This window comes from Aethina tumida, chromosome 2 (genome assembly GCF_024364675.1).
Source record: "Aethina tumida isolate Nest 87 chromosome 2, icAetTumi1.1, whole genome shotgun sequence".
NCBI lineage: Eukaryota > Metazoa > Arthropoda > Insecta > Coleoptera > Nitidulidae > Aethina > Aethina tumida.
Window position 1 is genome coordinate 14,582,378 of NC_065436.1, and position 25,859 is coordinate 14,608,236.

General features: G+C 29.5%; 4 protein-coding genes across 6 annotated transcripts; all 4 read left to right on the forward strand.

Annotated features, from left to right (window-relative positions):
• Nucleotides 1-7,835: 7,835 nt before the first annotated feature.
• On the forward strand, nucleotides 7,836-8,949 carry LOC109602263 (uncharacterized). The gene is made up of 4 exons (XM_020018591.2): nucleotides 7,836-8,043; nucleotides 8,161-8,262; nucleotides 8,320-8,468; nucleotides 8,686-8,949. Exons 1-4 carry the CDS (start codon nucleotides 7,855-7,857, stop codon nucleotides 8,879-8,881), a joined length of 636 nt encoding a protein of 211 aa, XP_019874150.1. The 5' UTR covers nucleotides 7,836-7,854; the 3' UTR covers nucleotides 8,882-8,949.
• Nucleotides 8,950-11,229: 2,280 nt separating this feature from the next.
• LOC109602261 (musculin-like) lies at nucleotides 11,230-15,894 on the forward strand. Its single transcript, XM_020018590.2, has 3 exons — nucleotides 11,230-11,336; nucleotides 12,392-12,686; nucleotides 15,528-15,894. The coding sequence occupies exons 2-3, from the start codon at nucleotides 12,399-12,401 to the stop codon at nucleotides 15,657-15,659; spliced, it is 420 nt and encodes a 139-aa protein (XP_019874149.1). The 5' UTR covers nucleotides 11,230-11,336; nucleotides 12,392-12,398; the 3' UTR covers nucleotides 15,660-15,894.
• A 1,067-nt stretch (nucleotides 15,895-16,961) lies between these two features.
• On the forward strand, nucleotides 16,962-22,319 carry LOC109602266 (RNA-binding protein 25). Of its 2 annotated transcripts, none has more exons than XM_020018599.2 (12): nucleotides 16,962-17,300; nucleotides 17,358-17,469; nucleotides 17,526-17,750; nucleotides 17,805-17,972; nucleotides 18,035-18,141; nucleotides 20,057-20,193; nucleotides 20,251-20,541; nucleotides 20,596-20,751; nucleotides 20,815-21,150; nucleotides 21,244-21,385; nucleotides 21,439-21,673; nucleotides 21,731-22,319. In XM_020018599.2, the coding sequence occupies exons 1-12, from the start codon at nucleotides 17,190-17,192 to the stop codon at nucleotides 22,138-22,140; spliced, it is 2,430 nt and encodes an 809-aa protein (XP_019874158.1). In that variant the 5' UTR covers nucleotides 16,962-17,189; the 3' UTR covers nucleotides 22,141-22,319. The 2 variants fall into 2 exon arrangements, with proteins under 2 accessions (XP_019874158.1, XP_049818351.1); XM_049962394.1 differs by having other exon boundaries at nucleotides 17,373-17,469.
• A 586-nt stretch (nucleotides 22,320-22,905) lies between these two features.
• On the forward strand, nucleotides 22,906-25,152 carry LOC109602260 (dr1-associated corepressor). 2 transcript variants are annotated; one of them, XM_020018589.2, is made up of 4 exons: nucleotides 22,906-23,028; nucleotides 23,086-23,158; nucleotides 23,442-24,065; nucleotides 24,484-25,152. In XM_020018589.2, exons 1-3 carry the CDS (start codon nucleotides 22,987-22,989, stop codon nucleotides 24,053-24,055), a joined length of 729 nt encoding a protein of 242 aa, XP_019874148.1. In that variant the 5' UTR covers nucleotides 22,906-22,986; the 3' UTR covers nucleotides 24,056-24,065; nucleotides 24,484-25,152. The 2 variants fall into 2 exon arrangements, with proteins under 2 accessions (XP_019874148.1, XP_019874147.1); XM_020018588.2 differs by having other exon boundaries at nucleotides 23,442-25,152.
• Nucleotides 25,153-25,859: the final 707 nt, after the last annotated feature.

A 25,859-nucleotide genomic window follows, 5' to 3' on the forward strand; every position in this document is an offset into this window, starting at 1 on the left:
TTCGGGATTTGATCAAAATTACACTCCGAGTCTGTTTCAGAATCTGTTAGATATCTGAGTGTGTGGTGTATATACTTATCAGTATTCTACATAATAAGTAACATAATTAATATGTAGGTAATTGTAGTATTAAATTTAAATAATCCAAATATTCTGAAGTACATGTTTTCACAGACAACTAACTGTAAAAAAACTGTTTTCTTCATATTTGGGATTAAAACAAAAATCTACCATTCCAATAATTAATCATTTTTGTTAATAATTAGACCATTTTAACTGTAAATAAATAATAGCAGGAGTAAATTATTACTATATAATTAAATAAATTAAAACTAAATGTACCTAATTATAATTTTTCATATTAAACATGGTGGTTTGAATTTAAACGACTTAGATCAGATGATTTTTAATTTGTAATAATATTACAGAGAAATTATTGATAATTTTAAATAATTTAATTAATAAATATCATAAATTATCTAAATACTTGAATATAACGTGATTCTGAAATATTAATTGACGGTGCAACTTTAATGAAATATTTCGTAAAGATCAAAAATCGCAAAATTTCTATATATAATTTCTAATAATAATTTCTATAATATCTAAATATTCAGTGTATTATAAAAAAATAAAAATGTTACACTGAAATTATTGATAATTTTAAATAATTAAATTAATTGTCAGTGAAATCTCATTGAAATATTTCGTAAACATCAAAAATCTCAAAATTTCCCCTTCTTCCCTTCAAAACACCAATTCTAAAAATAACAATTGAATGAGGCGGCCACACAAAATTGCACAGCTCACTTGACGAATATAAAACGCCACCGCTTCTTTTATCCTTCTCTAACTCGCATCAATTATATATTCCTCGCTAGCGAACGAATGCAAAATTCGAATTTTCAAACGAATAGAATATCCAACTGCCGCCACAACTGATTTTTAGCTAACTATAAAAATATTTTGTATCAAATTAGCAATTTTTAATGTATTTACTGAAATTATAATTAAATAATCGGTTTAAAAAGTGTATCTCAAAATGAAATTAATTCTAAAAAGAGTCTCAATAAAACTTACCTAAAATTTTTATAAAATTTTGCATTAAAATGACACAAAGAATACAGAACGGCTGAGAACACATTTATAAAGTGACCACATAATAAAATTCATAGATATTATCGAAAAATTGTGTAAAAAAGGAGATCTTATTCCGATCAAAAATCGTTGACACTGCTCAAATTTGTTTCCAATAATAACAATTGAATGCAGTCACACAAAATTGCACAGCCTACTTGACTACTTGCAAAACGCTACTTTTTTTTATCTTTTTCTAACTCTTATCAATATCTATTTCTTTCTTTCTCGCTAGCGAATGAATGCAAAATTCCAATTTTCAAAGGATTAAATATTTAACTATAATATATAAATATTTAAAATATAACAAATTTTTAGTTTATTTTTGTTATATTTTTGGCGGATGCGCCAGTTTAAATAAGAATTTCAATAAAATTAGTAAAAATATTGAAAATTTTCAATTATAATTATAATGAATTCGAATTTTGGAACCTAACCTTCTTCAGAGGGTCCCCCAGGACCTGGGGCATGGACACCTTCTCCATAGGGTAACCTTCTTCAGAGGGTCCCCCAAGACCTGGAGCATGGACACCTTCTCCATAGGATAAGCTTCTTCAGAGGGTCCCCCAGGACCTGGGGCATGGACACCATCTCCATAGGGGAATCTTCTTCGGAGGGTCCCGCAGGACCTGGGGTATGGACGCCATCTCCATAGGGTCCCCCAGGACCTGGGTCATGGACGACATCTCCATAGGGGAACCTTCTTTAGAGGGTCCCCCAGGGGAGCCTCTAAATAGGGGTATGACCTACCTCTGAGGAGTGAGATGACCAGGACCAAGGTCCAATGGAATCACATATTCGCTCAAAAACTTCTAAAGGGGAACTGACTGTCCATTTTTTTTTATTATTTTTTTTTATAAAGGGGAAAGTCAGAAGACAGAAAACCTCCCCGGGTACCGATCCAAAAGATCTCAACCCAGATGGATAACGCATACGTGTAAACGTATGCGGGTGAGCTGAACCAGAAGACTAAAGCTGACGTAGACGCCAGCCCACTGTCAACTGGTTCGAGAAGAACAAGTCCAATCTGAGGAAGATCGGTGATCTTCCTGGGGATGGATTGGACTTGCAGGTGTTGAATCCGTTAGCTCCCCACTACCACTGACTTGTGGAGCGGTACTGAGTTCCAAGACCACGACAAGGTGGATCCGTCCTGGGGTGACTGTCCATTTTTTTTTTTTTTTTTTTTTTTTTTTTCTGGGGACAGAGAGGGGAAAGTGTAAACCCCCCTCCGGGCACCGATCCGGAGATCATAACCAATTGGAAACCATATGTGCAAGCACATATGGGGGAAAGGGCGTGTATATACATACACGGGTGAAGTTGAACCAGAAGACGGGACTGACAAAGATGCCAGCCCCCTGTCAACTGGTTCCCGGAAGAACAAGCCCAATCTGAGGAAGGTCCTAGAACCTCCCTGGGTGAGGATTGGGCTTGCAGTTGATCCGTCGGCCTCCCGCCACCACTGGCTTGTGGAGCGGGACTGCCCGAGAGATGATATGGACTGTCCATTTTTTTTTTTTTGTTTTGGGACGAGAGAATGGAAAATCTTGCTAGACGCCTCCTGAAACTGGGTCGGCGGAGGCAAGTGTCCGATTCACACGGACTAAAAACCACTCTCCGGGCACCGATCCGAAGATCATAACCATGCGGAATGAGCGAACCGAAGTCGCGGTGAACAAAGGGGGGTATACTTCGGTACTGTTAGCGGACTGACCGCTAATTTGGGGAAGATGTCGCAATGGACGCTTAGAAATCGGGATCGATAGCCAAAAGGCATGGCCTTTTGTACCTATCGGTTCCTCGGGGGAGTATGTCGCGCAGACTGGAGATCTCCGGGTTGGGGTGTTCGGGAAGCGAATTCCGGAGATTTACGGCGTATCTATGTCTGATTTCCGTAAAGGTTGGAATATTATATTCGAGGCGGACTTGTGCGTTTCGAATATAGTAAGGAATGCCCAGGGCAGATCTCACCAAGCGCATGTAAGTTCCTTGCAAGGAACGAACATGGCACGGCTTAATCGTGCCCCAGATCGGCAAAGCATATGTAAATATGCTGTGCACCACCGCGTTGAAGACGCGAAGTTTGGTGCTTTGGGAGACTTTCTTCGCATGAAAGAAAGGTTTGAGAGAGACTGTCCATTTTTTTTTTTTTTTTTTTTGTTTTGGGACGAGAGAATGGAAAATCTTGCTAGACGCCTCCTGAAACTGGGTCGGCGGAGGCAAGTGTCCGATTCACACGGACTAAAAACCACTCTCCGGGCACCGATCCGAAGATCATAACCATGCGGAATGAGCGAACCGAAGTCGCGGTGAACAAAGGGGGGTATACTTCGGTACTGTTAGCGGACTGACCGCTAATTTGGGGAAGATGTCGCAATGGACGCTTAGAAATCGGGATCGATAGCCAAAAGGCATGGCCTTTTGTACCTATCGGTTCCTCGGGGGAGTATGTCGCGCAGACTGGAGATCTCCGGGTTGGGGTGTTCGGGAAGCGAATTCCGGAGATTTACGGCGTATCTATGTCTGATTTCCGTAAAGGTTGGAATATTATATTCGAGGCGGACTTGTGCGTTTCGAATATAGTAAGGAATGCCCAGGGCAGATCTCACCAAGCGCATGTAAGTTCCTTGCAAGGAACGAACATGGCACGGCTTAATCGTGCCCCAGATCGGCAAAGCATATGTAAATATGCTGTGCACCACCGCGTTGAAGACGCGAAGTTTGGTGCTTTGGGAGACTTTCTTCGCATGAAAGAAAGGTTTGAGAGAGACTGTCCATGATGAGTGCACGGTATTTATATGCGCGGGGTTGCGCAAAGTAGATGTGCATTAACCATATATACATATACTATATATATGTGCAGAACTGAATGCGCGTGGTAAACAGCCATTTTTACAAAATAAAATGTTTCGTTGGGCAAACTTAGGACCTTTGAATTATTTTCTCCTTCCAAATAGGTATTAAGAGAAGATGTTTATCAATTGTTTTTTGTTTTCTATATTAGGTTGAGTAGTAAAGTAAAACAAAGTCTGAGAAAGCAATAAAAACCTGCATCTCTAAATGATATATTCTAGAGAAAGGCAAATGCGAATAATTATAAAACCAGAAATAATTCAGTTAAATGTATAAAACAAAACAAGTGTGCTGAAGTATACGAAGCCACATAAACTGGTTACTCGGTCGACTTAACTCTTCCTGACAATATACCACAATTTTAAGGAACAACGTAATATAATAATAATAATATGTCATAGATTATGGAATATACTCCAGCAAGCAGTAGCTTATATATAATGCCATTTCTACGGCTCTGCCGGTCATAGAGAAGACATTACACTGGCGATTTATTGTGAGAGCAGAGAATACGTCTTATTACGATCAAAAATCGTCAAAAATGTAGAAATTTGTTTTCAAGAATAACAATTGAACAATTGAACAATTTTAATAAAATTAGTAAAAATATTGAAAATTATAATGAATTCGAATTTTCAAACTAATGAAATATTAAATAATATTATAAATTAATTTTTTCACTTTTAATACTTTAAACGATTAAAAAATTCATATTGTAAAATGATATTTTATTATATATAAAGCATAAATGTTACATAATTTGAGTAAAAACATATTAATGGTCTGTGCAATCTTATTGTGAAATATTTCGTAAATATCAAAAGTAGCAAATTTTCCCCTTCTTCTCTCTAAAAGTGCGATTCCCAGAATAACAAATGAATGATCGCGGCTACACAAAAATGCACAGCTCACTTAACTGATACAAAACGCCACTTTTTCTTTTATCCTTCTCTAACTCTCAATAATATATATTTCTTTCTCTCTCGCTAGCGAACGAATGCAAAATTTTAATTTTTAAATGAATAGAAATTCAATTGCCTCTAGAACTGATTCTTTGTCATTTATACAAAAAGTATTTTGTTTCAAATCAGCACTTTGTTTGTATTTATTGAAATTAAAATTAAATAATCAATTTAAAAGATGTATTTCAAATTGAAATTAATCTCTAAAAATTGTTAAAACAAACAAGAATATTAATTAAATAGAAAATTTAAACAACAATATTATTTTTTCTTTAGCATTAAGTTTAACAAATTTTACAAAGTTTATTTTTGTTATATTTTTAGAGAATGCTCCAGTTTAAATAAATATTTTAATAAAATTGGTAAATTTATCAAAATATTGAAACTATAATAAAACTTTAGTAAAGTTTTAATCATTAATGTTGTGCATAATTACAATATAACAATATTTAGCATCATGAAAATAGATATCATTTTTAAAAATTTGTAAATTGAACATTAATTCGTATAAATTATATTTAAATATATACTGTATCGTCCTGTTATTCAAAAAAAGTTAATATATATTTATTTATTTTATAATTTATTAATTTTAACAATTTTATTAATTATTATTTATAAAATGTCATTTTATCATAAAAAATAAAAATGTTACACTGAAATTATTGATAATTTTAAATAATTAAACTAATAAATATCATAAATTATGTGAAACTTAAATATAACGTGATTCTAAAAAATTAAAATTTTAATTGTCAATGAAATCTCATTGAAATATTTCGTAAACATCCAAAATCGTAAAATTTCCCCTTCTTCTCTCCAAAACTGAGAATAATAATTGAATGAAGGTGACCGTACAAAATTGCACAGCTTACTTGATAGATACAAAACGCCACTTTTTCTTTTATCCTTTTCTAACTCTTATCAATATATATTTCTTTCTCTCTCCATAGCACAGACGAATGCAAAATTCCAATTTTCAAACGAATAGAATATGTAACTGCCGCTTCAACCGATTTTTAGCCAACTATAAAAATATTTTGTGTCAAATTAGCAATTTTTAATATATTTATTGAAATTATAATTAAATAATCAGTTTAAAAGATGTATTTCAAAATGAAATTAATTTCTAAATAGAGTCCCAATAAAACTTACCCAAAATCTTATAAAATTTTGTGTTAAAATTACACAAATCACGTCAGAGAGAACGTGGAACGGCTGAGAACACATTTATAAAGTTATCACAATAATAAAATTCGTAAAAATCGTCGAAAAATTGTGTAAGAGCAGAGAATACGTCTTATTACGATCAAAAATCATCAAAACTGCATAAATTTGTTTCCAAAAATAACAATTGAATGCGGCCACACAATATTGCACAGCCTACTTGACTGATACAAAACGCCACCTCTTCTTTTATCTTTCTTTAACTCTCATCAGTTGTATATTTCCTTCTCTCTCGTTAGCATGAATGAATGCAAAATTCGAATGTTTAATCCAATAGGAAAACTAAAAAACAACAAATTTGAGATGTCCTAAGCATCGAAAAATTATCAATCAAATTCCAAAATTTTTATGGACAATAATTGTTTTATTATTTTTCATTGTTAAAAAAATCATTAACTTCATTGTTGTGAATAATCCTTGTTTCTAAAGCATTTTTGTCTATTTCTTTTCTAGTTATTATTATTATTTTTGAAAGTTTAGGTTTAAATTGAAACCACCTGTCCAAGTAGCATATTTGTACATACAAGTATACGTGTACTCAATAACGGTAACAAGGCATTAACTATGTAAGTATTATTTAGAATTAACGTAAATGTTGTATGACAATAATTTCTATATAACAATCGGACTGATTTTCGCTTATAAATCGGAACTGCACAATTCTGGTTTAGGTTTGTTCAAATAAAACCATCAAATATTGTCTCACAACGAAGTCACTCTTCTATTATAACCAATATGTATTAATTTATAATTGTTGCATTGAATTTCTTATAACGTATAAGTTGCTTATAATTGTGGAATTTAAGGCATAAGCGTAATATCATAAACTGGTTGAAATCATTTTCTATTGTAATCAAAATGCTCATGGTAGGCCTACAATTGATGGCATTTTGATCATTCTTAGTGTATGTCATAGATTAAGTTAAGATAAAGTTATTAAGTACAATACAATATGAAGTTTTGATATGAACTATTTTTAAATACTAGTCGAAATAAGATGGTTCAAAGAAATTAGGTTTTACTAATTTAAAACTATTAAATCTATGTCGTTGGTCGGTTTTTCAATGGTGGTTTAACTTTATTAGTAGCCTAAACCATTCTTATACGAATTGTATATTTGGCAATAATGTGTTGACTTATTGTTAGATTTAGATTTTAGTTGAAAAACCTGACCATATTTAAATGTTTTGTCTAGTTTTTAAGGTGGATAAGTGAAATACAGCCATATTTCATTTATCATATGAAAATAATTGTTTGTGTTTTATATTATGTTTACATCAACAACGATTGAGCACTTTTGGAATTGGGAATCTTTTATTTGACCAAAAATTGTAGATAATCTCACTTGTACACATACTTATAGTCTTGTTGAATCTTGCAGCCATAAGATTTCAACAGGACATTGTTGTTTTATTATGTTTAAATCTATCTGTTGTTATTTTATATTTCAATAAATTTATTTATTTTTGTACTTGTTAATTTTAATATTCTTCACCAGACTCCCAACCATCTAATACCATGGCAAATTCGCAGGACTAGTGGCAAATGATATAAATAATAATAGTAACATTAAGTCAGTATAATTGATGTATAAACATCCTGTATAAATTTTGATTTTGATGTTGAAATGTCAAAATTGAATATGTATCTTAATCGACCTCCTAATACAAAAATGTTTGACCAAATTAAGGAACTAAATAGTGAATTTTTGGAAAGAACATTTCATTACTCTCTGCTCAACAATAATAATTATTCAGTTGTACCCACAATAATATTTTTATGTTGGACCTTCATCATTCTTTTTCTGAATGTGCACACTGTTGCTATTTCATTCAGAAACTTGAAGACCTTATTCTATCAAGTATGTATTCACTCGAAAAAAGGCAATCTTAGAAGGATATTTCAGAATTGAATTAACTACCTTATGTCGAAATTTCCTTGCATAGTTATTTTGATATGTAATAATAACATATTCCAGCAAATAACCTTCCACTGGATATTTTTTTATGTGGCAAGACTGTGGTTTCTTTTCATTAAGTTTTCTAGATGGCTCACAATGAAAATGGATGTTCTCTTAATTGTAAATTTGATTCAAAAACACTTTGAAAATTATTCATAACATTTATCTATTTTTCAGTCATATTCACCCAAAGACTATGTATATGTAAGTCGTCTTCTGTCAAGAATGTGTATATTTGTAATTGTGTTAAGTGTAGCAATTATTCCAATGTTAATGTTATTTATGCAAGAATTGTATAGACGAGACATACATGATTTTCTTATATGGTAAGTAAATGATATTGAGCAATATATTCTCTTCTATTGAACACATAAATTTTAAAATGTTTTTTAATAGCCTTAGAGAAATGTGTGAAAGAGACTTTTAACACATTTTTCTGTATGTATAATATCTAAATACAATAAAAATAAACCGTAAAATTTGATGCTACGACTACGAGAGAATTATTTATTCAATAAAATATCAAATATCATTCTATTATAGGTTGGGAGAAGATCGTTGGTTACGTAGTGAAATTGGTATATCCGGACACTATCTCGAAAGGCCCTTTAGAGGAAATGCCAGTGAAAACAAAAAAATAAGACGGTGTAAAAGTATGGAGATCATCATATCAAGAGTCAGACATCAGCCTTTACGGCATGTTAGATCTATGCACAGCATCAGGTTCAATAGTTTATAAAATAAAATAATATTATCTGTGTATACGTGTTAAATTAACAGTAAATAATATAAATTAACACTCGATTATCTCAAATAACAAGAAAAAACATTTAACATCAAACGACATCTTCTAAAATTTGTTTAGGGGCTAAGCACGAGTGCTTTACCGTCGGTAACTTGGTACTCAAAAAATTGGTCTGCAGACAACTAATTCTCATTTTAATACAATTTCATAATATTTAATTCTGTGTGTGTGTACCATCATGTAAATAATTGTCCCACCTAAATAAACAAACTCTTAACCATTTAAACGATCCCAGACAATAAACGAATATGTCTTAACCAAATAATTGTTTCATTGGTTATACAAAATTGTCTAAAACAACACACACATAATAAGTTTACAACCTCCTAAGTATGCGTAATGGTTGTGGTTTCATCCCTTCTAAATTTTGAAGGAGATCTCTTTCTGTAAGACAAATAAATCTGACATCCAGAGAAATATACATTTGCCAAAATAAAAACAATGTCCTATCAAAACAAACGGATCATTGTCTAAAGCGTACAGTACAGGCACAATAATAAATATTTGAAATACACTTTTTAATTATTATAATTATTATTCGCTATTTAAGTTTGAAGTGTGTCCGCCGATTTAAAAATAAATCACTTGTAAATCCGCTAAATATTTTAGGACACATAATTCTTGTCGAGCATATGGGAGATTTCACAATTCTACCTATTTAGAAAAGTAGCTGATGACAGCTTCCGCTTAGGGAATTCATCTTGTCGAGAAAAGGTAAATAGAACACATACTAGAAATGTATGAAGTTTTTTTCAGACTATTTCAGTAAGTAAACTTTTGTTTCTTGAGTATTATATTATTATAAATACAAAAGGTGTGTAATTATTTATAAAAATAGGTACAAACATTAAAATTCTTAAGAAGATACGTCAACATAAATTTTAAAATATAAAATTTAAATAGAAAAACAGTTTTTTTTTAATATAAATATACAATAATTATATTTATTGTAATATGATAATTTATAAAATATCATTAAAAGTTTTAAAAAATTAAATCAATCAAAGTTCTTATAAGATTTATAATTAAATAAATTATTAACATTTAAAAAATCGATAATTTAAAAGGTTTTTATATTTTCTAAATAATTTAATATTATAATAAATATTGAATTATTAATTGTAATAAGAATTTAAACAATTTTGAAAATTTAATAACTTTAAACAGGTTAAATAATCTGAAATAATTAAAATTGAGAAATTTTATAATTTAAATACTTACTTAAATTGTTATTAATGTTATAAGTATTAAAAATTTAAAATACTTAAAGTTGGAAATCATGTATTTATTTTAATAACTGATTATTTGAAATTTAAAGAGTATTAATATAATTTAAAATAAATAAATTTTTAAATATTTAAATAAATTAAAAAAAAAATATATTCATTTAATAAAATTTCCAAACTTATGTCCAAATAATAATAATAAAAAAGTTTAATTTTTGTATCTATTTTACTCTATATTTTAATCAAAAAAATTCTAAAAGCATTTTTTTAATTTCTTGTTTATTAATTATTCGAATAATAAAGAATTCAATTTTAGGGTTTCCAAACATTTGTCCAGGAGTGTATAAAAAATAAAAAATTAGAAAACATTAATATTCTTAAGAGGATATGTCAACGTAAACTTTAAAATATAAAATTTCATTAGAAAAATATAGAATTTTTTTAAATATAATTTATTAAATATAAATATACAATAATTATATTTATTGTAATATGATAATTTAGAAAATATCATTATACGTTCTAAAAAATTAAATCATACATAGTTCTTATAAGATTTATAATTAAATAAATTATTAACAACAAAAATCCAAAATTTAAAAAGTTTTTATATTTTCTAAATAATTATATATAATTTTGAAAATTTAATAACTTTGAACAGGTTAAATAATCTGAAATAATTAAAATTGAAAAATTATATAATTTAAATATTTATTTAAATCGTTATTAATGTCATAAATATTAAAAATTAAAATATTTAGAATTGGAAATAATCAAGTTATTTTAATAACTGATTATTTGAAATTTAAAGCATTAATATATTTTTAAGTAAATAAATTTTGAAATATTTATTACTAAATTATATCAATGTACGTCACAATTTCATTTTTTATATATATGTATATATATACATAGAGAGAGAGAGAGAGAGAGATATGTTAAGATGTGTATCCAAAACCAAAAGAGAAAGAAGATCGAGATTTTATCTGACCCGTTAACTGTGGTTGGTCCAATTTGTTCGGTGATGCTGTAGGTGGAGCTGAAAATACTGAACACGCCTTGACGAGCAATTTTGGGATTTCTCGCTCAATTAGTGAATTAGTGGATCTAAAGTGAATTGGTGACATAGTGAAATTTAAGTGACAACTTCCATATTGCCACGGGTAATTAACATTTTTCCCACTAATGATTTATTTCATTTTTATGATTTCTATTTTGATTTAAAAGTCTTCTACGTATTCAACATTTTGATTTCATTTCTATCACAATTAAATAACAATTAATAATTAACTAACTTAAAAAAGTCTCTTAGATTTTTTTTTTATTTTATCTGACAATACCCTGAAATTCTAATTTGGAAGTACCTAAACTGAACTTGGTATTTCAAAATTTATTTTTATAATTATAATTGTTAATAAAACTATAATCAATTATCTACATAGAAATATTTTGAATTCATTCCTATTACAATTAAACAATAATTAATAATTTTTATAAAATACACTTGATAAATTATAAAATTACAAATTTTAAAAGAAACCTCAACATTTCATATTGTTAGAAAATTGTTAACAATTTTCCTAAAACTCTGAATGTCCCTGTGTAATTCAAAACATCAATTTCTCTACACCAGAAATTTTACTGACCATTAAATTTCTCTAATAATGAAACAATTATTTTCCATAAATACATAATTGAAATTACACAATATACAGTTAATATTTTATGTCTGAAATTAGTTGTATTTGGCTATTTTGGACATTTTCACAAGAGAAAAAGAAGTCTTAAATTTTTTCTATTTTATTTGGCAATACCCTGAAATTCCCATTTGGGAGTATCTAAACTGAACTTGGTAGTTCACAATTTATAGTTATAATTATAATTAGTAGTTAGAAAAATAACCTCGAATTATAATTTGACTGTTGTTTGGTTTATGTCATAAACTCCAAATTAGTTTCAGGCCAATTAGTACTCAAAAAGTACATCTTAATTGTAATTAGGAATTTCAAAATGCTGAAAAAAGTTTATTATAGTTGTAACTTTGTTATTGTTTCTCTTGTTATGAATAATTATCAAAATAGAATATTTTTCACTACAAAAATCAGATAAAATTTGTTGAATTGTTATTTTTTATATCATAAATAATAATTATTGTTAATTGTATAAAAATTTAGGTGGTTCCAAAACAAAACTGACTATCTAAAACTAAAATTCGTAGATGCAACATGCCAAGGAAAAGAAGATCTTCAGAACTGGATGATTCTGAAGATGAATTCGACGATATCAGACATCCACAACGGAATGCAGCAAACGCAAGAGAACGAGCTCGAATGAGGGTATTAAGCAAAGCTTTTTGCCGTTTGAAAACAACCCTTCCTTGGGTACCAGCAGATACCAAATTGTCTAAATTGGACACGTTACGCTTAGCAACTAGTTATATTGCTCACCTCAGAGCTATTTTGATGGATCAGCCAATACCTCTTGACACTTTCCATAAACATCCACTCACTTTGGTAAGTTTGAATTAGAAATTAAATAAAATTTTAAAATAACTAAACTAATAAATACATAAATTGCTATCGCTCTGAATATGCAAATCTAATATAATTTATACCAATTATGAATATAGTATATACAAATATATTGGTGAATATTTCTTGTATTAAAAATAATTCTGTTGGTTACAAATCAAAAAACTAAATATTCAACTGGCAATAACCTTTTACTAAATGTCAGTAACCTCTACAAAATCCACAATAATTTTTAGTTTTATAGTATACACCAAAATAAACTGAGTGTAAAATATTAAACGTCGTGGAAAGAAATTATTTTCCAAATTAAAATCACGGATAGTATCGTTCTTTCAATCCGATGAGAGAAAAATCAATATCGTTGGATTGTAACGCGTGTTTTACAACAATTTTCAAGATTTGGTGATGCGGAAGGAAAAAATAAAACTGGACGACTAAGAAAAACCAATAGATTTCAGGATAAACAAATTTTATCCTGCTCTAAAAAAGATATTTTCCTGGGTTCCAGCAAAATAAAAGGTCTACTTGAGATACAACTTGGAATTAATGTTTCTTCAAGAACTGTGGTAGATTACTACATACAAGGGGGTCTTCATGCGAGAAGGCCAGACTAAAAAACCACTGCTATCAGAGAAGAACAAACGAGCCAGAGTTGAGTTTACCAGGTTCCTTTTACACTGGACTTTAAATGATTGGAAACCAGTGATCTGGAGTGATGAAATCAAGTTTAATCTGGTTAGTAGTGATGGCATTTTATATGTAAGGCGACCTATTCATGAAAAGTTTAACCCAAAGTTTACCATACTCACTGTTAAACACGGCAACAGGTCGGTAATGGTGTGGGGCTTCTTTTCAGGATTTGGAATGGGTCCTCTCCTTTGAATAGAGAGTATTATAGATCGTTTATATATAAATACATATTGAGGAACAATATGGTACCATATTCAGATAAAAATATGTCACTAAAACATTATTTTCAACAAGATAATGATCCGAAATACACTTCAAAATATTTGAAGCACTGACTTTTAAGGGAAAAAATTAATGTTATGAACTGCCCATCTCAATTTCCCGATCTAAACTACAATAAAAACTTATGAGAGATAGTCAACAACAAAAAAAGACATAAAGAGTATAGTAATTAACAAGATTTATTCACGGTTCTGCAAAAGTCCTGGCAAAATATGGATCCAAATATTATTGATCATCTGTTGCTTTCCATTTAAAAAAGATGTTTGGAAGTTATTCATAATAATGTGAATTTTACAACACATTAGTGTAGAATTAATTAAAATACTAATTACAAATTATTTGTAGTAATAAAACTTTAAATAGCATAAGTTACTCCACTTTCTGACAGCCCAAAACAAATAATCATCAGTAAAATTAAACTCTATTTTTTTATTGTTTAACTATGTAATTGTTAAATTTATAAAGGGGAGTTAATTTTCACTATACATTTTTTTAACATAATAACCAGGACAAAAATTATTTGACTATTAAAAAAGTTGCTCCACTTTCTGCCAATACAATACGTTTAAGGTTTACCTTCAAATATTTATTGAAACATGTATTTTAAAAAAGTACACACATTTTATTACTTATATATGTTACTATAAATTTTATGAGGCTTCATATTATTAAAACCTAAATAAGTATACACTCAAAAGAGAGAAAAATTATAATCTTCTTTTAATTGTTCCAAACATATTGTAGAAATATTTGTAATATAACAATTTTTTAATAATAAGTAATAAAAAGACTATAAAGTTATATTCAACACACTTTCATCAATATAAAATTAAAGAAAGTCGATAGTTTAGCCATGGTTAATATTTTAATTGAAATATTTGTCATTAATAAGTTATTTTTAAAACTTCAATCAAACTTCAAAATTCTCACAAAATGATCAAAGAGAAAAATACTCAAAAACAAAATCGAAAATCGTTCTATTATTATCTTCCATTGTTTTACACAGGAATTTGTTTGGACCTACAATGAAAATCGAGGAATATTTATGTGTTTATTTTATTTTAGTGTTGAAAGCTTAACAGCTGGGAACATTTTGCTGTAGCGGCGTCTAATTATTATTCTTCGTTCCGGCCTGACACCCAATATGTTTGTTCAACCGAAGTGCTGTCGTTTTAGAGATTTGCGGTACCATCCTTAAATACTATAATTAACCGGAAACAAATGGTTTTTAGTACTTTTTTACCAATAAATATTAAAAATATACACGTAAAAAGTAGCTTTATTACCATTAAGTATCAGTTTTGTTGATACTGGGATATTCGTTAGTTTTATACAGACTAAGAGGAGCTACAAAATTATTTAAACATCGTCAAATTATCTGATTCAAGCTTTCCTTTGTGTCTTTACTTTATGTATAAACAAAATTAATTTTTCAATAAGATTCAATAGAAAATATAATGAAAAAACTAAAGCATACGTTGAAAATTGTTTAAAGTTGATTAAAAAATAATCATGTTGAGTTTCTCGATTGACCAGCCAGTTTTAAATTCAATTGAAAACAATCGAACCACATGTTCTTGAGTAAAACACCAAAAACCATCGAATTTTAATGAATTATGGCCAAGTTATGTATAAATTAATTGATAAATATAAATATTTTACACGTTTATTTTATTTTAACTCTACTAAAAAAGAATGAAAACCTATAATAAATGTTCTTTTGTAACTTAAAATCATCATTATACTATATATCTTGTAGATGACACCCAAAATCCTTATTTATTTGTCCACTATTAATAAAAATAAGTACCTGTCAACAAGATCAATAATATAGTACTTTATTAATTTCAGACATGGCCCTTTAGCTTCCAAAGACCCGACTCATCAACAGATGTTACTGGTAACGAGTTACCTCAAGAATCACAAGCCTGGGGCGACTTGCAGCCTGTCATCAGGGATAAGGACGTATCTTATTACTATTAATATATGACTTGGATTCCCACAAACTTCAACTCACATATGTGTGGATTTTAAAAATTTGTCAACAGATATTTATTATGAAATATTAGTTATAATCGTCTTATATGACATTAGTAGTGAAATAGTGCAATATTTATATTAATTGTATCAATTTTTAGACTAGATCAATAAATTATATAATTTATAAAATCTATTAGGTGAATTTTGCAAATAATTGTAATATTACAATGAAAATATTTATTTTAATTTTATGCCAATAAATTTATACTTGAAAATTACAGTTTTTAATTAATTTAGTTCAACAATTTTAGGAATCTACATACGAAAATTATAAATAAAAAATCTACCAAATTCTGGTTAGAACATATTATATATATATATATATATATATATATATATATATATATATATATATATATGTATATATATATATTCTTTTTCTATAAAGGATAATTACAAATCCAATGACTGTTCCTGTTCTATAGAAGTTCTAAGATACTCAGATGATTACTTATTTGTAATTTAGATAAAACTGCATTCACTTGTTGCATTTATTTAACAGAAATGTTAAAAACAGTTAGCAAGCAGTTAATACCTGTGATAAACTTGAAACAAATCAAATAGTTAATAATAATTCTGATAGTTCTTTACTAGTATGATTTTTCATACAGCTTTTTAAAGTAATAACTTATAAATATAGTTTATCTGACAAATAATTAATTTATTTATATCAATTATATTAGTTTATTTTGAATACACATATGTAAGTACTTACCTACGAAAATATCCATGACAATCACATACACAATGTAGTAAAACTAAAATTCACTTGAAGCCATTTGTATAATATAAACTCCGTGTTCAAGTGTTAATTATTCATGAACATTAATTTACCTTTTAATAGTATTCACAAAGTAAGGTTAGCATTAATCAAATTTTATCTTTTAATTTACACCTGCATGTAATTAATACAATGGTTTCTTAAATTCGAACGTCGGGATTTTTCTGTTAGTTATATACTTGATAATGTTTGCATATATACAGGCGTACAATTCTCAATTGTTCGAATGAACAAATTTATAGTTCCCGCCTTATTTACTTGCATCATACATATAAAAAATACTATTGTCTGCATAAAAACCATATACAGTTTTACTTTAAAACAAATTACTTAAAATTAGTAATAGTAGTAGTACATTCCAGGATAACAAACAATATAATTTTGTGGTTAATTTTAAATTTCCCGCCTCCGGTAATTTAATTTTTATAAACGTGCCGTCCTGCCGTGTTTAGTGAGAAAATTGACAGGTCTAACGAAAGCGTTTTCGACGATTGTGATTTCTTGGTTTTTTTAACTATATTCCGAAAATATTTATATAATTTAAATAAAATTCAGTTATAGTAGTGCACCAGTATCCGTTCGAATTGTTTACCGCGCAACTTAGATGTCTATTGACTAATGGCATCGAACGTCAACGGCAGGGATCAGGCTTTAATTGATATTAAGAAGTTGTAAATATATATATTTAAAGAATGTCTTACCCGGGACCCGGGCGACCTATAATGCAAGGTCTACCGATGGCGTACATGCCAATGACGGGGCCGGCACCCCCTCTAATGCCAGCTGTTATGCCTATTCAACATGTAAGTAGATTACAATTTAGCGAGTTTCCATTTGGAATACTTAACATTTTTTGACAGATGGTACCGATTCAGGTAACTAGTGCGCCTCAGATAAGGGCCTTTCCCAAACTGAATGCTAATCGAGATCAAGTTAAGCAAATTCAGGGACCTGCTGTAACTGTGTTTGTGGGTATGTGTATAGTTGTCAATTGCAAATGTACTTGTATTAAACTGAGTGTTTTTAAGGTAACATTACTGAGAGGGCCCCAGACACAATGATTCGTCAAATACTGTCTGCTTGTGGACACGTTATAAGCTGGAAGAAAGTCAAGGCATTTGGATTTTGTGAACTTGCTGGTCCTGATGCTGGGTTACGAGCTGTTAGACTTTTGCATGACTTAATGGTGGGAGATAAGAGACTTGTTGCTAAAGTTGATGCAAAAACTAAAACAGTGTTGGATGAGTACAAAGGTAGTTGATTGATTATACTTAATAAATTAAGATTTTACTTATATTGAATTTTAGCTGAAAGGCGGAAAAAAGAAAAAGGTTCATCCCCCCTTCAAGATGAACCAGAAGAGGAAGTCCTTGATGAAGAAACTGTAGCTCTTGATGCTGTCGCAATGGACAGAATAAAACAAATAATTGTAGAATTTCAAGATGAAATGAACAATTTTGAACTAAAAAAGGAGGGTAAGATAATTTTATTATATGATCCAAGTTCAAAAGTGACATGTTTTATGCCATTTTTACAGAGGAGGTAATAGAGAAATGGAACAAAGTCCTTGAAGAAGCTGAAGTTGAGGAAGAAAAGAGAGATTTGATTACTAGAGAAATAGGAAAGTTCCGTGAAATTATGAAGGTAAGTTTAATATAAGATATAATATTTGCTAGAACATTTTATATGATCAGTATTTTAGCATTCCTACTCTCAGTAATTATGAACATGTAAAACTTATGTATGAACAAGTAAAAAAGCTTCAAATTAAAAAAAAAGGGGACATTAATTTTAATATCTATATGACTACAGTTATTATTATCAATATTTTCTTTGTCATAATCCACTAAGAGAAAAATGTAGATAAAAACAATAGGGCATCATGTTATTTATTGTATTATTTCTTGATATGTTGGCTTAAATACTTGTTTCATTTTACTTTCAATCTTACTGTGACAATATCTGAGTGTAGGAATGTGGGAGGGAATTTACTGTGTCTACAAAGGCAAAACACTTTTTTGGCAAAATATTTGTATTGCTTAGGGTTTGGGAGGGTGTATGTAAAAAGCAAATTATTATTATGGGGGTATTGAAAGTAAGGTTGCGCTCATGTGGTTCTTGAAACCGAACAGGAAAATGGATGCGGCGCAGTCCCACCTCGGTTCGGCCCGTGGCGCCGCTGGTGAGTAACGTGACAACAGATAAACATTTGAATACACATCCTCTCGTCATACATACATGTTTATTGTTCTCCTTGTTGTCTGAGTGCTTCTGATTTATTCCTTGAATTCAATTTTACACCAAATATATAAAATCATTCGTCATTTAGCTATAATTTATTCGAATTATTTAGTAGATACTTGTATAAATGATTGATTAATTTAATAGGGAAATCGATTCTTTGAATAAAGTCAGATTTGCATTCTATTTCATATTTATCATACACTATTATTGGGGACTTTGCAAAAATAATCATAGTTTACGTATATGAAATATTATAGAAAAGCTGGTTCTGTGAAAATGTTAGTAATGATAGTATTAAACAATCGAATTATAAATTAAGAATTCATTTACCCATTTTATTGATAGGAAATTTCGTTAAGACTGTGCTTATGTGTGCTTTAAACATCTTTTTGAGTAATATTTTTGACAAGGTCATCAATAAATCTAGTTTTATTATTTTCTTATTTGTTGCCGCCTAAAAAAAATTGTATGTATGGCGAATTTTTAACTTATTCAGTTTCAAATATTAAGTTGTTACTAAATATGCATATTCGGCTGGGACACTGGCAATATTATTTCGGGATTTACGTGCATATTCAGTGACGATTTAAATCTCTAATAAGCTGTTCTTGTTACTTGTCTTATTCTTAGTCAAATATTTGGTATATTAGATAGTTCCTATAATTGCTGCGGACAGTATTTGTAAGTTACGGTCCGTGGTTAATATAATTATCATCAATATTGTGAAGTTCGCAAGTTTGGGAATCAGTCTTCGCTAGGGAACCCTCCATCCACCCAGAGAGTAAGTTGCTAATGTTCATGTAGAAATTGTCTATTTTCATATTATTATATTTCATTCGAAAATATTCAAAAAAATATTCAATTTTTACTCCTTACTAAAGATAATTCTTACAAGTAATATTTCTCATCACCAATTGGTCCCTAGTTAATTTAATTTTACCCAAATAGGAAATTTATAATTAGGAAAATTAGCTATTTTGTACTTCTGATCTTTTCTGTATTCAATTCTAGTAATAATTTAACTTGTGTTAGTATTTATATAAGGAAAAATAAACTCATGAAAATAATTTTGGAATATTTTCGAATGATATGCTTACCATATAAACTACGCAAGTTTTGAAACCATTGTACTTGAAAAAATAACTAACTTTGTACCGTCGTTTTAAATTATTCCAGCGATTACTTTAATTCTTTAATAGAATTAATCTAATATTGATAGTTTACGTGCCCAACAATGGTATGATATTTTTTATTAATATTCACTCGCCTTGAACAATATTTTACACAGTTCATTCTTGCACGTGTTTCTTTTTAGAAACAAGAGGAGGAGAAGGAGGTGAGGAAGAAGAAGGAGGAGAAGAAGACGCAGGATCGCGACAAGTCCCACTCCCACTCGCCGAGTCCCAGGAGGAGAGATAAGGAAGAAAAGCGGCGGAGACGATCGCGATCCAGGTACTACTGATTGTCACCGAGTAATTAATGGTTAATGTAATTGTTTATTATTTTTAGGACGCGTGACCGGAGTCGTGAGAGGGAACGCGAACGCGACAGGGAACGTGAACGTGAACGCGAAAGGGAAAAGGAACGGGAACGAGAAAGGGAAAGGGACAGAGAACGTGAGCGTGAACGCGAGAGGGAACGGGAGAGGGAACGAGACAGGGAACGCGAGAGAGAGCGGGATGAGAAGAAAAATTCGAGGGACCTGCTCCGAGAGAAGGAGATGGAGGACGAGGCTAAAGAGAAGAAAAAGGCTGAACGGAGAGCCAGGGAGAAGGAAGCTGCTTATCAGGAGCGTTTGAGGTTTGATTAACGTTAATTCTTTATGAGAGATGCGCTAATTAAGTTTTCATGCAGGGCCTGGGAAACTAGAGAAAGACGAAAGGCTAAAGAATACGAGAAGGAACACGAAAAAGAAAGAATTAAGGAAGAGGAGAGAGAAGATGATGCCAAACGCTTGAAAGAGTTTTTGGAGGATTATGATGATGAACGTGACGACGTTAAATATTACAAGTAATTAATATCTCAACTAATATTAAATTATTTCTTTATTAACTATACTCTATTTAATTACAGAGGTAGGGAATTACAAAAGCGTATAGCTGAACGCCTTAAAGAAGTCGAATTGGACACCAGAGACCGACAGAAAGAAAAAGAAGAAATAGAAGAACTCAAAAATAGGATATTCTCAGGAGAACACGAAGATCCAAATGCTGAATTTGAGAAAGCTAAACGAGAACGTGAAGAGCTGTATAAGCCAAAATTACTGATAGACGTGAACCTTGAACATTGGAAGCAGAAAGAACGAGAGAAGGAAAGAGAACAGGAACGTCAAAGAGCTAGAGAACGAGAACGACATCGGGAAATAGAAAGGGAACGAGACCGGCAGCGACAACGAGAAGAGAGAGAGAAGTAAGGGAACATTTTTATTTTAATATTAGCCAATTTTAATTTTAAACCACTTCAATTTTATTCTATTAATCATAAAATTTGTTTTTATTATAGATACGTCGTTCAACAAGCTGCCCAAGAATTAGCTGCTGTTGAGGCAGAGCCTATTGACAGTGATAGTGATATGGAAGATGGTCATTACAGTCCTCCCCCTCCAGAACCTGAATCTAATTCCAACAATTCAGATTCTGCCCAGGTTAGTCTAAATTATTATACGTTCTGTCACTATTTTACAAAGAAATTTTACAGTGGACTCAGATACAAGCAGGAGATGAAGATTCCAGACATTCATTTATATCAAATCATGAAGATCAGCCTTTAGCAACTGGTACAGGTATGAAAATAACACTAGCCAAACCAATTTCCTTAAATAGCCCGCAATCCCGTGATCCCAAGAGGAAAAAAGCGGATTTGCGAGAAGTTTTTAACCCTGATGAAGATGACAGCAATACTCAAGTTAAAAAACGAAAATTAGTTCCTCTAGGTAAGAATTTCATTCAATTTAAATTCATTTAAAAATAATTACACGTCTTCTTTATAGATTATAATGACGATAAGAAACATAAAAAAGAAAATGGGGAAAAGAAAACAGACGAATCGTTGAAGTCTCAAGAAGAGAAACGAAAGAATATCAAATCGTTGATTGAAAAGATTCCTACGGAAAAGGATGCATTGTTTGCGTATCACTTAGACTGGAGTGCTATAGATAATAATTTAATGGAAAAGAAAATTCGTCCATGGATTAACAAAAAAATTATAGAATATATAGGTGAACCCGAGCCAACTTTAGTCGATTTTATATGTTCAAAAGTGCTAGCAGGATCTCAACCTCAAATAATTTTGGAAGATGTCCAAATGGTATTAGATGAAGAAGCAGAAGTATTCGTTGTGAAAATGTGGAGGTTACTTATCTATGAAGTGGAAGCGAAAAAATTAGGTTTAGTTAAGTAACCTAATAAATTTGTATATAATTTCTTATCATTTATAGTTCTAATATTGAATAAATTAAATTGTACTACTTTTCAGACTATAAGCCTGTTTGCTTCTTTTGTTTATTTAATTAGCTTACAATGTTTATTTTTTCTGTATTTGTTATTACATTGAATAAATGTATGAGCCACTTTTGTAAATATGTTTGATTTATTAATCATGTAAATTAATTTAAAAGAAGAGACCATGGTAAACTTAAGGAATGTTTTAACAGACTGTGTGTATGTAACTTGAAAGTAGCTACAGCAATAAATAATGCTAGTTCACAAATTTTAATTATTGTTTTGTCCTTATATATATATTTTTATAATGAGTTGCAATAACTTGAACATGTTCTACAAGCTTCGACTATGGGCTAGTGACTGGGATAAGTTCAAATATACAAATAATTATTTAAAATTATTTTGAAATGTGTATTTCCAAAATTGCGTTTTTTATAAACTATTATAAACAGAAGTTGAATAAATAATTTATTAATACTAACTTAGTTGTTTGAAATGTCGGTCCTTAAATTATAAATTGATTATTCAAACATGGAATTGAAATATTTACTTTACCGAATATGTACTTAGTGTCTGTTGTAAGAATCTAGGACTGTGCCCCGTATTTGGAATACTACACTAACAATAATTTAAGAAAATTTGACCAAATGTCACTTTAAATGTTTCAAGAATTTTTAGGTTAAATTTATCTGGGGATTTTGGAATCGTTAAGTTGAACGTCAAAGAAAAACCCTAAATTATTATAACCTCACTTTTGAATATAGATTCGTTGTTGTCAAAACTCTTAATTTAACGTATTTTCAAAATGCCCTCAAAAAAGAAAAAGTACAACGCCAGATTTCCCGCAGTATGACCATAATTGTTTGGTATTTGAATTATATATTGTTTAAATGTTGTGTTTTAGGGTCGTATTAAGAAAATTATGCAAACAGATGAAGAAGTGGGAAAAGTGGCACAAGCAGTTCCAGTAATAATCTATATCCTTTTTCACTGAATATTTAATATATAAGTATTCTGTGTAGTGGCAATTTATATTTATTTCACATAATTCAATGGGGGAATGATAATTGCATGATGTCCCATTGGTGTTATTCTTTATTATCAATATGCAACTAATAGCATGGATTTTCTATAACTAATTTATAACTTATTTATATAATTTATAGTTTAAAAGAAAATTTTGTAATATTAATTTTTTTCCAAATTCTAAATTAATTTATTTCTACATTAATGACAAGTATTTTTCTTAATAAGACATACCTAGAACACTGGAATTATTTGTGGAGTCCCTCCTGAAAAAGTCCATGGAAATCACACAAGCCAGGAGTGCGAAAACTCTGACGCCATCACACATGAAACAGTGTATTCTTTCTGAAAGTAGATTTGACTTCTTAAAGGACTTGGTTAAAAACATACCAGATGCTAGTGTTCAAGAAGACAATGCAAATAATGCACTGTTTGAAGCATCTGTTAAGTTAGAAGAAGAAAACGATATGGAAGATCAAAATATGGATGGGAATGAAGATAGAGTAGAATCAAATCCACAAACAAGTGATAGTGAAGATAAAGGATCGTCATCACGGACGCCAGTAATACAATATGCACCAAATGTAACATCGACTGGTTCTGCAAAAGTTAGTTTTTCAGTAACAAGTCTCTTAAAACCTGACAAACCTGAACCAAACTTACATATAGAAATTGAATCAGAGAAGGTACCTGTACAGCCTGAAAATCATCTACAACTTCCAATTAGTAATACAATCCCTGCCAAGGTTCCTAGTGATGGTGTACCTCCACTTATTCCAATTGCTCATAATTTTTATAATGCAAGTGCCAGTGGCAACTTGTGCATTGATGAAGATTATGATAATTAAATTTTATAATGTAAGTACTGTATTTATTGTGGTCACTTTAAAATATGCTAATTCTATATTAGAATTTGTCATACCCTTGATTCTTATAGTCAAGATATATAGTGCTAATTCCTGATACTAAATATTTAGTTTAGAATCCAACCAAATTAGTATTATACATGTAAAATTATTTGTTGTATTAAAATAACTATACAATATTTTTACAATGATTTAATTTGGTTTTTATTAATTTTTTATCATGTATTAAATAAATGTAATTATAATATATTCATTCAGTATATGTGACCTTTGGTAATTTCCAATTATTTTAAATTAATGTGGTTGTAAATATTAACTTAATAATAACATATTCTTCAAATAAGGGCATATTTGTCTTAATAATGAATTTTTGTTGGAATTGTATTTATTTTTATGACCCTTTATTTTAGGATAACAACGACTACTGTTGGTTATTAAGGTACTGTCCATACCATAGCTGTATTGTCTATTATGAAGATAATACACTAGTGACATTGACTGATTTTGTGAATTTAAAATGAAGTTTATAATTATTTGAATATAAAATATAATCTAGTATCATTTTCATTGAACATAATTGGAGTGATTGGAGCAAACATATAATGATTTATATAATATTAGATATTCTAATGTCTTCAAAAACTTTTTACAGAATGGCCCTTCAATAATATAATTGTAGGAAGTTAATCTATAATTATTTTAAATAGATAATTAAAGTTATAATATGACACTTAAACTCTTTTAAACATTAAAAACTATATTTCACTTTGTAACTAATAGGGGTTTAATTTTATAATAAAAAACATACAATTAATTAAATGCATTATTTTGTTAAAACATCAGCAACAACAGAAAGATAAAACGACTGTAATTAAATTTGTTTATACTCGGTTTTGTTATTTTTCAATGTAAAACTCTCATATTAATAGATTTAATTTAGAAAATTTTAGTTAAATATATTTACTATGACTTAACTTCATACAATTATATATGTTTTGTAATTAAAATTTGATCACGAATTATCAGTATTTTTATATAATTAGTACTATATATGTTTGATAAGTAAAAATAATTAAAATTTATTGAGAGTATTATTTTAACAGTAAAACTGAGATGTAATGATTACCTACTAGATTGTATGTATGTTCATATTAAATTATTCTTTTATGCTTACTACAATTAGTTTTTTGGTCGTTATTTTCACAGTAAATTTATTTATTCTGCGTTATTATTATTAACATAATTTTATAACAATAAATTTTTATATAAAATCTTTCATCAGTATTTATAATATAAAAATAAAAATTTGAAAACCTTTGTACAAGTAAGTACGTAAGGAAATGTGATTTTATTCATCATTTATTATGATGTAAGTGAAATCAAAATTGCGAAATGCGTAATAGTTTCGTCACAAAAGTTTTAATATTTATGTGAATAATTATATTCTGATTTGATTCCTGTTGAATCATTCTTTCAGTACATTAATTTGTTTAATGTTCATGTATTATGCATTTGATATTATTTAAGAATAAGTAACATTAGGTAATAGCCATTTTGGGATTTATAAATTATGTTATACTTTAGTCAAAATAGATTTTCAAATTGGTACTTAGTGGTATACGTCATACATCTCACTACGGTTTATTTTATCATTTAATTTAGCCTATGCATACATAAATTGTTATCTTAGTTTATACCTAGCTCATTTTTCATCTCTGATAGTACAGATCTTGTGTTATGATCTTTTAAAATTTTAAATAGTCCCCGTAATTTTTTTATAATAAAT

Bases quoted from the DNA above. Each gene is read 5' to 3' on its own strand.
- LOC109602263 (XM_020018591.2), top strand. From the start codon at position 7,855: ATGTTTGACCAAATTAAGGAACTAAATAGTGAATTTTTGGAAAGAACA. The intron at 8,044-8,160 runs GTATGTATTCAC...AACATATTCCAG, and splicing joins TGAAGACCTTATTCTATCAA to CAAATAACCTTCCACTGGAT. The intron at 8,469-8,685 runs GTAAGTAAATGA...ATTCTATTATAG, and splicing joins ATACATGATTTTCTTATATG to GTTGGGAGAAGATCGTTGGT.
- LOC109602261 (XM_020018590.2), top strand. From the start codon at position 12,399: ATGCCAAGGAAAAGAAGATCTTCAGAACTGGATGATTCTGAAGATGAA. The intron at 12,687-15,527 runs GTAAGTTTGAAT...TATTAATTTCAG, and splicing joins ATAAACATCCACTCACTTTG to ACATGGCCCTTTAGCTTCCA.
- LOC109602266 (XM_020018599.2), top strand. From the start codon at position 17,190: ATGTCTTACCCGGGACCCGGGCGACCTATAATGCAAGGTCTACCGATG. The intron at 17,301-17,357 runs GTAAGTAGATTA...ATTTTTTGACAG, and splicing joins CTGTTATGCCTATTCAACAT to ATGGTACCGATTCAGGTAAC. The intron at 21,151-21,243 runs GTAAGGGAACAT...TTTTTATTATAG, and splicing joins CAACGAGAAGAGAGAGAGAA to ATACGTCGTTCAACAAGCTG.
- LOC109602260 (XM_020018588.2), top strand. From the start codon at position 22,987: ATGCCCTCAAAAAAGAAAAAGTACAACGCCAGATTTCCCGCA. The intron at 23,029-23,085 runs GTATGACCATAA...GTTGTGTTTTAG, and splicing joins ACAACGCCAGATTTCCCGCA to GGTCGTATTAAGAAAATTAT. The intron at 23,159-23,441 runs ATATCCTTTTTC...AATAAGACATAC, and splicing joins AGCAGTTCCAGTAATAATCT to CTAGAACACTGGAATTATTT.